This window comes from Carettochelys insculpta, chromosome 1 (assembly GCF_033958435.1).
Source record: "Carettochelys insculpta isolate YL-2023 chromosome 1, ASM3395843v1, whole genome shotgun sequence".
In the NCBI taxonomy this organism is placed as follows: Eukaryota; Metazoa; Chordata; order Testudines; family Carettochelyidae; genus Carettochelys; species Carettochelys insculpta.
In genome coordinates this window covers 373,533,643-373,546,973 of record NC_134137.1, presented here as the reverse complement: position 1 = coordinate 373,546,973, position 13,331 = coordinate 373,533,643, and the positions used below count along the sequence as shown (strand labels likewise).

Here is a 13,331-nt window from a genome sequence, read left to right as displayed (position 1 = left end):
TCCTTTAACTAAGGCTGCTGGATAGAAAGCAGCCAGTGAAGGGGGTAATAATGATGCATCGTCCTGAACAGAGCTCTCTTCCATTCGTGTGTGTTTGATGTTAATCAGCTTTCCCTCTTACATCTCAAGAGCAGGTGAACATATCCCGATAGGAATCTTAGCTGACTTAGGCTGTGTCTACACGTGCCCCAAACTTCGAAATGGCCATGCAAATGAGCTCATGGGAATAAGGGGACTTCGAAGAAGATGGCGTCCTTTCGAAAAGGAGCCCCGTCTGGACGCGCCGCGCAGCTGCAAGGCTCGTCAATTTCGAAGCGCCGCTGCCGCCCGCATGCTAATGAAGCGCTGAATATGCATGTCAGCGCTTCATTAGTAAACTTCGAAATGGCCATTTGCATGGCCATTTCAAAGTTTGGGGCACGTGTAGACACAGCCTTAGAGTGTTTTCTTAATCAATGCTTTGTCATTTCCTGACATGATTACTTCACTGCAAACAGAACCAGGAGAAATGAAGTGACTTAGGGAGTCAGTATCGCTCTCAGGATTTTCTAACCTCAGGCGTGTAGCTCACCAACTCGGTGATGCTGCTTTGGGCCAGCATGCAGCTGATCCATATGGAAAGGGATGCCCCAGAGCTGAAGTCGAGAAGGACCCATCCAATCATCTGGTTTGACCTCCTGTGTCACCAGCCTTTCCCCCAACAACAGAAATGAGACCAAAGTATTACAGCCCGCTGGGGACTGAACGATGATGTGCCACAGACAGCGAATCAGGGGGATCGAGGTGCAGCAGTATTGTAGGCCCCTGCAATAAAAGGGAAAGTAGAAACTCCCAGATAATCCCAGCCAGTGACCTGCACCCCTATGCAGTAGAGCAGGGGTCGGCAATAATTTTCAGAGGGGCCACTCCACAAATTTTGGTACTGGTCATGAGCTGGCTCTGCCCCTCTGGAAAGAGTGGGACTTGGGCAGAAGGGGAGGGGCTGGGGCTACAGAGGGAGATCGTGTGTGTGTGTCTGAAAGAGAATAGAACTGTGTGTGAGACAGACTTTGGGACACAGATGGAGTGTGCGCTGCAGTGTGTGTGTGACAGTGACCGTGTGGGCGTGGCACAGACTGGGCATGTGTGACAGAGTGGGTGTGCTGGCTGCTGCTAGGTAAGTTTCTGAGAGTAGCTACTCACTGTCTCTTTAAGGGAAATGGGCCCAGCTCTGTTTTCTCCCCCTTTCCCAGCTCTGCACTCCTGAGTCACTGACCACCCAAGCTTCTGACTGGAGCAGCTCTGCTCTGCGTCTCCCTCTCCCTCATCCCTACTCTGCAGAGGTGGGGCACAGGGGCAGGGGAGCTCCCTCACTTTGGCATTACCCTCTGCCCTCCACCCCTCCTCCTCTGCTCAGCCAGCAGGAGAATCCTAGCAGCAGCTGGGCTGCAGATAGAACAAGTTTGAGGGAGGGGGCAGCTGAACACATTCTGCTGGCTGTAAGTACACAGCTCTCCTAATCAGCCAGGCAGGACAGAGAGGAATGCTCGGCGGGCCAGGTCCGTACCCTGGCATGATTTTGCCGCCTCTGCAGTTGAGGAAGTCAATATCTCGGCATTGTATAAACCCTGTATACTGTTGTGGGTACCCAGCGGGTACCTAAGGAAATCAAGGAATCAGAGAAAGATGAAGAGACAACAGAACTTTACTGGTAAAACACTCAGCTCTGAAAACAGGTGCATCTTGGTTGGCAGGGAGCATGTCTCCAAACTCTAACTCCTTTACATTCAGATAAAGAGAACTGAGGGCTGTCTGGAATAGCACCACCGGCTGCTATGTGTCTGCTCACCTGGGAGTGGTGCTCTACCCAGTCTGCCATGGCATACAAAGCTGGGGCCCCCATGAGTCAGATCTGTTCAGTATCTTCATCAATGATTTAGCTAATGGCATAGAGAGTAGGCTTATAAAGTTTGCACAAGCTGAGAGGGGTTGCACAGAGTCAGTGTTGTAACTGACCCAAAAGGGGGCCATGTGGGAATGTCTCAAAGCCATTGTGTGTGGGAGGGGGTCACATTGTAAAACCACCCCCACTTCTGTGCTTCTGCTGACAGTGGCACTGCCTTCAGAGCTGGGCGTCCTGCCGGGTTCTGCAGAGGAGGGTGCAGAGGGTTTGGGTTGTGACTTGGGCAGAGGATTGAGGTGCAGGGTCCAGGAGGGGGAATGGTTGCAGCCATGGATTCTGGCCTGGCTGAAGGGTACAGGACAAGGGTGCAGGGTCCGAGAGGGAATTAGGGTGCAGGGACGTGTGAGTGTGCCAGGCTCTGGCCAGGAGGCGTGTACTTAAGCAGCTCCTGGCCAGCAGCACTCTCAGGCAACCTTCCAGGCTTCCTAGCAGGCCCAGACCACTCGGTATGGCTCTTTGTGCTGCAGGGGAAGTCTTTGCATGCTGCCCCTACCGCCAGCAAAATCTCCCAGGTCCTATTGGCTGGAAGGAGGCCAATGGGAGCTGAGAAATTGTCTTGCACTTTCCCCACCCACCAGTAAAATCTCTCAACTCCTATTGGCTGGAAAACAGCCAATGGGAGCCAAGATATGTTGCTGGAAGCAGGATCACCACATGAAGCCTCTCCCCTACTCCACCCCCCATCCCCACAGAGAGAGAGCGCCCCAGAAAGCAAGTAGGTGCTTTGAGTGGCCTTCCTCAGTGTGCTGGGGTGGTCCAGATTAAAAGGCAGGGTGGGCTGTATCTTGCCTTCCACTGGTCTAGATAATACTTACTCCTCCTGCGAGGGCAGGGGACTGGACTAGATGACCTCTCGAGGTCCCTTCCGGTCCGATGACTCAATGACACACACTTTCTCTAAAACTCCCCTAGAGCGCTCTGTACAGTAGATCCATTGAGGTCCCATTCTTCCAGGTGCTGAGTGCCCATTGCCTTCCCTCAGAGTTGAGAGCACTCAGGGGGTCTGTGCACAACCAGACCCTGGATGTGAAACCCCTCACCCTGCACCGCCTCCGTCCCTCCTTCTGCTGGGAACGAGAGAGAATCCATCTCTCCTGTCTCCACATGAATAACACAAGTTGACACAAAAAGCACAGAGGAGCAAAGGCCCCAAAATCCCTTTGAAGCTGTCGAGAGAATTTTATAATTGGCCCTGGGAAGGCGTCCAGTGAGTGTTGAGCTTGTGTCCAGGTCTGAGCGACTTGCGCTGGCTGTGTGGTCCCTGCGCACTGCGACAGCCCAGCACTAATAGCCTAATCAGCTAACATCGGTTGACACGAGACCCTGCTCGGTGAAAAATGCTCTGAGCAGCCCTTGGTTAAGGCCCATGTGGGAGTTTGGAGGGCAGGAAAGGAGCCGCTAATAAGGTAAGACAAGGCTCTATGGTGTCCCCCTCTTGAGAGATTACTTCCCGGATTGATTTCTGCCAATCACTGTCACTGGATACCTCCTTCTAGCCCCCTGGCTCCACCCTGCCTCCCCACCACTGAGCTAAGAGCAGGAGAGGAAGGGTTAGCACTCCCCTACTGCTGTCCTCTGTCTCCATCGCACAGCTGAGGTGCATCCAGGCATGACAGCAGTGTGGTTCAGTCTAAACACTCCCAAGCTGTGATTATTAGTTACCGAGCAGCCCCAGCTGAGATCAGGGCCCCACTGCCCTGGGTGTTGCATATACACATCGCACAAAATCAGTCAGGGTCCAGAGAGCTTGCAGTGCAGATTAGGCGAACAGGCACAGTGAGATGACAGACCCAAGGTCAGCCAGCAGCTCAGGGCAGGTCTACACTGGACCTGAAAGTCCATCCTAGAGATGCAATTCCAGCTACGACAATCAACTTGCCTGGCTATCCTCCCTGAGGGAGGTCGACGGGAGAAACTCGGTTACTCTCTGCAATAATGAGGAGTACGAGGGGTTGACTGTCAAGCCCTGATAATTCAATTTTGTGGATCCCCACTAGGCAGGAAAAACTGAATCCTGGAAGATCAATCCTGACTCGTCGATATCCTGGTAAATGTAGATGTGGTACAGGATCGATCTTCCAGAGTTCGATTTCCTGCACCTAGTGGCGACATGCAAAATCAAGCTATCAGGACTTGACAGTCGACCCCTGTACGCCTCATTCATGTGAGACAGAAGTGAGGTCAAGGGGAGAGTTTCTGTCCTCTCTCAGCGAGGACAGCCAGACAAGTTGATCCTACATACGTCAATTCCAGCTATGCACTTGTAGTCGAAATTGCATATCTCGGATTGACTCTCAGGACTAGTGTAGACCTGCCCCCAATAGCAGAGCTGGGGTTCAAACCAGTTCTCCAGATTCCCATTGTGATGGAGTGGGGGGGGGTGCATGTGTGAGTCAGGCTGGATGTCCGAGGCAAGCAGCAGCTCCCAGTGGCTAAGGATGACCCTGGGGCTACAACTGGCAGATAACACCTCTGCCTGAACAAAGAGCAGGGAGGAGCTGAGCTGGGTTTTGAATCGGGGGCGGCAGTTAGAGGCGAGGAGAAGGGAGAGCTGGAAGGCAGCCAGCCTGAGGAGGGGAAAGCTACACCCCAGAGGGGCACCCCTCGGGGTCTTCCCCCCAGGACAGGTTGGAAGGACGGTCTCTGGCTGCTATGCTGTTGCTTCTGTGAGAAACTGGACATCTGTTGCCTAATAAACCTGCTGTTGTACCTGCTGAGTGAGAGTCACTCCTGCCAGCGGACGGGGTGCAGTGCAGGGGGACCCCTGAACCCCATCACACCCATCCCCATGCTCTGTCCCTTAGACCACCCTGCCCCCACGATTAGTGCCTACTTTGCTCCCAGTCTTCACCCTGTCACTGTGTGGCCTTTCACAGTGGAGACTGCAGAGCCGTCCCTGAGCTCACCCAGTGACCTTCCAGGAGAGGCCTGGGCAAAACTGGACGGGCAACGAGGCAAGAGGAGAAATGCTGCATCTCAGGAGTCCTCTGGTGGGTTGCAGCTGGGTTTAGAACCTGTTAAGAATGGCTGTTTGTGCATTGATGTTGGCATCAAAGTCTCCACACAGCCCATACAAGACTGGCCACCTGGAAAGCACACCAAAGCAATGCAAGCTGCCAGCAGCCTCGCCCCACGCCCGGCCATCAGGAGTGTGTCTGGGTGGGTCTCACTGGACCACTGTGAGAACTGTGCTTCCATGGGGACTGCAGCTGTCCTGTGCAAGCCAGTTCATGGGTGGAGCCAGGCTGGGTGAGATGCTCATCTTCTGGCTTCTACCAGAGAGGTCCTATGGTGACCCATTGGAGTTTAAAGAAGCTCTCCCGAGGCACAATCCCTCCAGCACAGCTGCCTCCAGGCACACACAGGGTTTGGTTTGGTGGGTGGGCATGAATCTGGCCATTTGTGTGTTGGCTGCTGATGAGAGCACTGGAGAAACCCTCATCAGATCCGATCGCCTACATGAAAGGTGCAAAGGGCAAATCCACCAGCCCAGAGCATTATGGGGTATGTTCCATAACTCATACACAGCCTCTGTCAACTGGAGTACGGTGTCCAGTTCTGAGTATCCCTTTTCAGGACAAATGTGGAGATATTGAAGCAAGGCTGGTGGAGTGACTAAAGGTCAGGAAAACATGAGCTTTGAGGGGAGACTGAAAGAATTGGAATTGTTTTGTTCAGGAAAGAGAAGCCAGAGAGAGGATACAATAACAGCTTCAAGTACAGGTTGGACCTCTCTAATGCAGAACTCTCTTGTCCAGCAGCATCCATATGATGGCATGATTTTAGTTAGCTGAAGGACCACTTACCCTGGGTGTGGCCAAACTTTCCATGGTCCCATAAAGTTTGTTTGCAGCCACTAGTCCTGGTTCTCAGTGTTCTGTGCTGTTATTTAGCTGTAATTTACCCCTAAATGTCTTCTAAGAGCCCAGTAAACAGTGGGGCTGGGTCTACACAAGCCCCTTCCTTTCAGAAGGAGCATGTTAATGAGCGGGTTCAAAAGATGCTAATGAAGTGCTGCCATGAATATGCAGCACCTCCTTAGCATAATGGTGTCCGCAGCGATTTGAAAGTGCGGCTTTTCAAATTACGCACCACCCATGGAGACGGGACTTTCCGAAAGGACCCCCCAGGTTTTGAAATCCCCTTCTTCCTAACACTGGATAGGATGAAGGGGCTTTTGAACACTGGGGGGTCCTTTTGGAAGGTCCCGTCTCCATGGCAGCGTGTGATTCATAAAGCTGCACTTTCGAATTGCCACAGCCACCATTATGCTAATGAGGTGCTGCATATTCATAGCAGCACTTCATTAGCATCTGTTGAACCCGCTCATTAACATTCCCCTTCCAAAAGGAAGGGGCTCATATAGACACAGGGCTTGAGTGGTGGTAATGCTGCTGGACTATATTGACCTCCCATGAGCCAGTAAATTCTCTCGTCTGGTGCTGGTCAGGTCCCGAGAATGCCAGATTAGAGAAATTCAGCCTGTATCAAACGAGTTGCTAGATGGAGGAGAGCCACAAATTGTTCTTAACTGCTGAGGATAGGGCAAGAAGCAATGGGTTTAAATTGCAGCAAGGGAGGTTTAGTTTGGACATTAGGGAAAACTTCCTCTCTCTTAGGTGATTAAACACTGGAATAAATTGCCTAGGGATGGTGCAGAATCTCCATCACTGGAGATATTTAAGGTTAGACAAACACCTGTCAGGAGTGGTTCAAATGGCTCTTGGTCCTGCCATGAGGACAGGGGACTGGACAAGATGACCTCACATGGTCCCTTCCAGTTCTATGATTCTATGCTTCTATGATCTCCAGCTTTCCCATTAGGGAGGGGGCAGTTCACCCCACGTTAGCAGTGTGTGAAGGAAGCTCATTTAGAGTTAACTTCATGCCCCAGGGCTTGTCTCTGGGTCTTGGAAAGGGTTTGTTTTGGGCAAATAATAAATGTGCTATATAAAAACCTGAATAAAGAGTCCTGACCACTGAAATGCACACCAAGGGACTATGTTTAAATTGCACTGCCTGGAGAGAGGAAGTGTAGAACTACACTGAAAATTGGACACAGAATGAGAAATGAGTGAGGGGCAGGGCAAGTGCAGATTTGTACAACTGGGAGTGGGGTGGGGTGTGGGCTGTGAGAATTCAGCTCTCTGCAGTGCATGATAATGGCAAAGAGACAGACACAGAGGTATTCATAGCCCCAGCCCAGAGAAACTATGGTTCTGGCCCTTGAAAGCACAGGGAAGTGGCTGATGTAGTGGTTTCCCCTCTGTATTTGGGTTGGATTTCCTCCAGAGACAGATTATATGCCCAAAATAGAGTTTTTGGGGGTCCCTACTCTGCTCTTTGAAGATATCCCACAGGTGAAATCTGGTTTTCCCCTCTTCCCTACAGAATCCCAGATCTGGGAAAGAATAAAGTGAGAGGTAATGCAATCCAGGCATATCACAGAATGATAGGTGCAGAGGAGGTTCCTTTAACACCACAAGAAGGATGCCCCATGAAATCCAAAGGCAACAAAGTTAAAACAGCTTGACATCTCTCCAGGGTGCAACACTGCCAGACACCACCCACAGAGTAGGTCCTTGAAGGGAGAAGGAGAAGCTAGTTTAGACATCCAAGAGTTGCCTAGGGAGGCCCAGTCAGGACCAGCTGCTGGCAGTACCAGTGAGAATTGGTCCTCCAGCAGCTAGAAGGGCTGGGAGCAACCAGAAGCCAATGAGGGCTTAACCACCAGGTAAAAAGGGATGTCTGCTTCCTCCAATGGTCAGTTCTAAATCATGATGTGGCAGAAGAAGGAGTCCCCTGCCTTCTCTTGAAAAGCCTGACTGGGTCAGGGCCCTACCTCTGATCGTACTTTTTGATTGAATCAGCAAAGGCTGTTTTGCTTCCATTGTGGAACTGGATGCCAGAGGGCCATATTGAGTTTGGTTGCCATTAAATTAAAGGGTGCTTGCTGCAGGCAAACCTGAACCAGGCTTAAATTCCCATTCTCCTGTGGGAATCTGGCCATGGATTGCAGTGTGGTAAATAACCAGCATGCTTGGTCAGGATAGCTTTCAACATCCCTCACTGGGGGTACATTTGACAGTGCCCATTCTCGTGATGGTACACTCCATCCATCCTGTGTTCACTGGCCGTAAAAGGTACCCTGTGCCGTTCACTTCGGCGGGGGTGGGGGTGTACACTTTCATGAGAACTGCTCTCTGCACATTTTTCACAAGAGCTGGGCTTTGCACAGGTGTCCTTGATCAAAACTTCCTGCTCCCAGAGTTGTGCAGCATGGTAGGTGCAGGTTGGTGACACCCAGCAATGTCTTTTAGTGGTGCTCTTTGCAAATATCCATGAGAACCTGTGAGGTAAAAATGGTTCTCACAATTTTGGTTGTTATTTTATTCTTTACTTATTTATTAGCCAAATTGATGTTTTTTCCTTGGAGTGACACACAAATGACAGTATTATAATCTTGTTGGTAGTTAATGGTTAGATTGCACCTTTCCTTCAAAAGATCTCAAAGTCCATTGCAAACAATGTACAGCAATTGCTTCCCCCACCTTTAAAAAGCAGCTGCCTCTGGGGTGGAACATGATATTCTTTTAACCACACAGTGCAGCACTGCTCAATAGGTTAAGACAGGAGGGAGAGAAGACTCCTGTGTCTGCTGAATCCTGTAGTTATGGAATACTACAGGGAATTTACAGTCAGAATGTAATTTGTCCAGGGCACCAAGATTAACACCCCGCTCTTGTAAAAGGGCCTTGGGAGCTTTAACAACCACATGAAACCTGCAGCTCAATTTCACCACCCTCCAAAATATAAAAGTGCCTTAAGTTTATAAAATTTATACACGTCAGCCTCTCTCACCGAGAAAAAAAGAGAAGTCCGACCTTTTAAATGCCTGTGAGTTAGAAGCCAAATTTCCCTTATATTCTGTGTGATGTTAAGGCATCCCCTCCCATTCCTGATCCCCGTATGCTTTGCATTTTGCTGTTGCACAGAGGCTGGGGAACAGATGCTGTTGTCCTCCCAAGAAATCCCAGGCCTCTTTATCTGGGTAATGGTCCTTGTGTCATGTGCTAAAGCAAGAGATCATTATTCAAGTATCCTGGTATTTCTACATGATGAAATTCAGCTGGTGTGGAGGCTGCATCACATTCCCCCTAATTTTGCAGCAAAGTTCGGAAAAGACAAACAAGCCGGGAGCACAGACATTCAAGACCATGCAATACGAAGAGTCAACCCAGGGGCTGTTAGTGCAACTTAAGGTGACATTTATTAAACTGTGAAGTTCTCGAGGGAGCCATGGAAGATTCGGAGGTTTATTAAAGTGCCAGAGGGCCTTTCATCTTTCCGGCCTTCAGTTCAGATCCAGCCCAGGGTCAGCACTGACTGAAAGCTGTTAGCGTTTTTTCAGTGGCTTGTCTGAAACGGTTGGTTGGTTGGTGAGTTGCCACTGTCCTGTTCCTAATGGGACAGGTATTCTGATTGCCAAGGAAGAGCTGACAGTAAAGGGCTGGCAATTGCAGAAGAGAAGCCAAGGTGAGGCTCAAGGAAATTGAATAAAGGGGCTGCCACTGGATGAGATAGCTGAGTATTGTAACCCCACCCTTGTGGGAGGGGTCCCCAGGAAACGGGGCAGGGTTGAAGAAAGCCAGCTGGGACTCCAGAGCACCTGGCTAATGGCCACACCCTGCTGCCATTAAAGACAGTGCAAGACCCTGCTATAAAGGAGTGGATGCAGCCTGGTCATGGGTTGGCCATGTAGACACCCTCTTTGGAACCAGCTCCCTGGGTCTCCTCTCAGGAAGAAGACTAGGTCCTGGCTAATGTCTCTGGCATGCGTGGACCATGATTCTTGTGCCATTCCCAGCTAGCATCATCTGACAGGCTGCCCTGGAGCCAGCAGTGGCGAGCTCTGAACTGTCTGGGGAGGGCTAGCAACGAGGGAGGTCCTGTGTCTTCCTCCCAGGGTGTGCTCATTGCCCCCTTGCCTTCCTTCCCCAGGTCCTGAGTTGCGTGAACCCCGACAACGTGAACAGCCCCGAGATCCCCGTGAAGATCCTGAACTGTGACACCATTACTCAGGTCAAGGAGAAGATTCTTGACGCCATCTTCAAGAACGTGCCGTGTTCCCACCGGCCAAAAGCTGCCGACATGGACCTGGGTATGTGAGCAGGCAGCCCTTTACGGGGCCAGGGTGGGGCATAATTCACACTCAGCGGGGTCCTTGTATTCTGTTCTGAGCACCTCCCCACCAGCAGAGCAGCCAAAATAAGAGGAAAGCTAGAGAGGTTGATAACCGGAGAGACCAGACCATCACTGCCCTCCAGACCATGTACCATGTTCCTCCTGCTCCAAGGGCAGCCCCATATGGAGCAGCCTGTGTCCCTGCTTTTGTGCAGAGGGCCCAGCCAGCCATGGGCTAACAAGGGTTACTGCAGGGCTGGAAGCCCCCAGGGCCCAGTTGCCCTAGGAGGTGGGATAGATCTGGGGTGAGCGTATTGGCCTGGAAAACTCTGGGTTCTGAGTTCAGCCCTTGAACTTTCAAGGGTCTGGGGCTGGTTAGAGTTGTTTTCTCTAGCGGAGAGGGATAGCTCAGTGGTTTGAGTATTGGCCAGCTAAACACAGCATTGTGAGCTCAGCCCTTGAGGGGGCCGTTTAGGGATCTGGGGCAAATAGATTAAAAACAAAATCTGTCAGGGATGGTGATAGGTCCTGCTGCAAGGGTAGGAGATAGCACTTCATGACCTCTCAAGGTCCCCTCCAGTCCTACAACATTGTTATGTCTCCGTGTGTATATTATTTTATCCTGCTAGAAAACCGCCAGGAGTGAGGATAATGTGAGTGAGCTGAGATTTCTTCTCTGTCCTTTCCTCGGAGGAGGGGGTGTACCTGGGGTTAGCACCTCGACTCAGCAATCCCTTGGCCCAAGCTGTATTGCTCACCAGCTCCATGGGTCACAAGGCTGGGTGGTATGGCTCCCCGTGGTCATCAAACCACCCCCTATCGGCTTCCTGCCTTGCCAAGATCCCACACCTGGTGCCTGGAAAGCGGCTGTCTCCTCCCTACAAGAGCAGGAGATCTGCATCCAGGGCTCCAGGGTACGGTTAGGCCCCTCTATACATTACACTACCACCGCAGAGCATCGTAAACCAAAGGGAACAGCAAGGAGTCCTGTGGCACTTTATAGACTAACAGATATTTTGGAGCTTAACCTTTTGTGGGCAAAGACCCGCTTCATCAGATGCATGCGGGGGGCGGGGGGCGGCTTCAGAGGGCTATTTAAAGAGTGGGATCCCAGTAAAAGGCAGGGCCAGAGCTGACAAGGTCTATTCAGCAAGATGACTTCACCTGTCTGATGGACTTTTCACCATGACCCTGCTAGCTCTTCAGCACACCGCTCAGCTGTGACAATGGAATGAGACTTATCAATTTCAGTTGCACATCTGGGCAGGTTTGTATTGCGGTTCTCATGTGCAGGCCCTGAGCGGCAATGTTTGGAGTTGCACACATGTGGTTTGAGTCCAGAAACTGTCTTCGCTTTGATCTGGAGTGAAGGCACCAGCATGACTGAGAGATCTGCCTCCGGGTATAAAAGCAGGTCCTGTGCAGCTGCTCCTTACTGGCGGTTCTGGCAGGAGGCTAGATAAAATGACCTATGAGAGAAGATTAAAAGAATTGAGTTTGTTTAGTTTAGAAAAGAGATGGCTGAGAGGGGACATGATAGCAGCTTTCAAGTACCTAAAAGGGTGTTAGAAGGAGGAGAGAAGAAATTTTTTTCTCCTGGACCTCTGACGATAGGACAAGGAGCAATGGGCTTAAATTGCAGCAAAGGAGGTTTAGGTTGGACATTACAAAAAATTTCATCACTGTCAGGGTGGTTAATTAAATTTCCTAGGGGGGTTGTAGAATCTCCATCATTGGAGATATTTAAGAATAGGTTAGATAAGTATCTAACAGCGATGATATAGATGGTGCTTGGTCCTTCTGAGAGGGCAGGGGACAGGACTCAATGACCTCTTGAGGTCCTTTCCAGGTCTAGTTTTCTATGACTCCATGAAAGTGCATAGCACTCGGCTGAGTGCTGCTCCGTGCCACATTTAGGGTCCCTGGGAAGGTACTTGAGCTTGCATCATGGGAGCAGGCTAGCCAGAATTTGTCCCCTGTGACCTTAAAGAGGCTTGAGTGGAAAATTCTGAAGTCCCTCAAACCCTGCAAAAGCAGAGGAGAAACCAAGAGGGAAAGGAACGGATCGAGGCCAAAGAGCCAGTCAGGACGATAACGAAGGCAGAAACGAGAGGGCAGGGACTGGCGTTAAGTGGGGGGAAGGGGGGTGGAGGAGAAGGCTGTCAGCAATTACAGCTGGTTTCTTGCTCACAAAGGCTGGTTAAAATAATGGCACAAGTTGCCAAAAGCAGCAGCAATAAAACCAAACCATATAAGTTAGCCAGAATGGCCCCGAGATGTTAATGGAGCTGAGGCACGCCGGTGAGGGACTGCGCGAGGGTGAGAGTGAAGCCAGCCAGGACCTGGAGCCTGGGGGCGTGATAGATTCAGGAGGGATGTATTGATCCAGGCCATGTGCCAGGCTGCGACCAGGGGAAACGGGAAGTTTGGCTCCAAGGGCCAGCATTGCCAGAGGGGCTGGAGTCTGCTCGGGGCCTGTGGACCAGACTGCAGTGTTGGCAGGAGACGGAGCTAGGAGAGCGTAAGCACTAGGAGGGCTGTGGCTGAACTGGAAACACCTCTGAGAGGCGTGAGCTAGGGCAGTCATTCCCAACCCTTTCAGTGCCACGGCACACTTCAGTGAGCCAAACACCCGCTTGTTTCAGCTGAACTAATTGCCCATAAACATTGCCTCTCCCTGCCAGCTTGTTGGAGCTGGGATGCAGCATTAAACCGCCTCCCAGCTCCAGCAGTCTCCCTCCCTTCCTGCTGGCCACAGCAGGGAGGAGGCAGCCCTACTGCTTGAGCCCCAGCTGGCATGAGGTTGTTGATTCCCCCCTGCAGCAGCTCTGCATAGAGTCAGGGCAAGGGGACATTGAGGAAATTTTTCTAGCACACTTAGACAGTTCTCAGGGCACACCAGTGTGTCACAGCACGCCGGCTGAAAACCACTGAGCTGGAGGACAAGTGGGCTGTGTTCTAAAGTTAACATGCTTTGGCCTTAATCCGCTAGGCCAGAACCAGACCCAAGCTCACCCCCTCTGCGGACAAGGGAGGGATCGCGCCGGCTCAAAACCTCCAAGCACGGACTTTTTTCTACGCTGGGTCTGAACCAGAATATCACCTCAGATCTGCCCCCACCTCCAGCTTCCTTGGAGTGTTCAGCCCAGGGCTGCAGGGCTTGAGCCCTAATGAGCTGTCTCATCTCCATGCTGCTCCTTGCAAA

At 51.3% G+C, this 13,331-nt stretch overlaps 1 protein-coding gene across 2 annotated transcripts in view; it reads left to right on the top strand.

The window, feature by feature from the left end:
* Window positions 1-13,331, top strand: part of PLXNA4 (plexin A4) — a 685,503-nt gene that overhangs the window by 613,700 nt on the left and 58,472 nt on the right. For both annotated transcript variants that reach the window (XM_074975729.1, XM_074975721.1), the window contains one exon: window positions 9,944-10,103. In XM_074975729.1, the coding sequence (XP_074831830.1) occupies window positions 9,944-10,103 (160 nt within the window). The remainder of the gene's footprint in view (window positions 1-9,943; window positions 10,104-13,331) is intronic.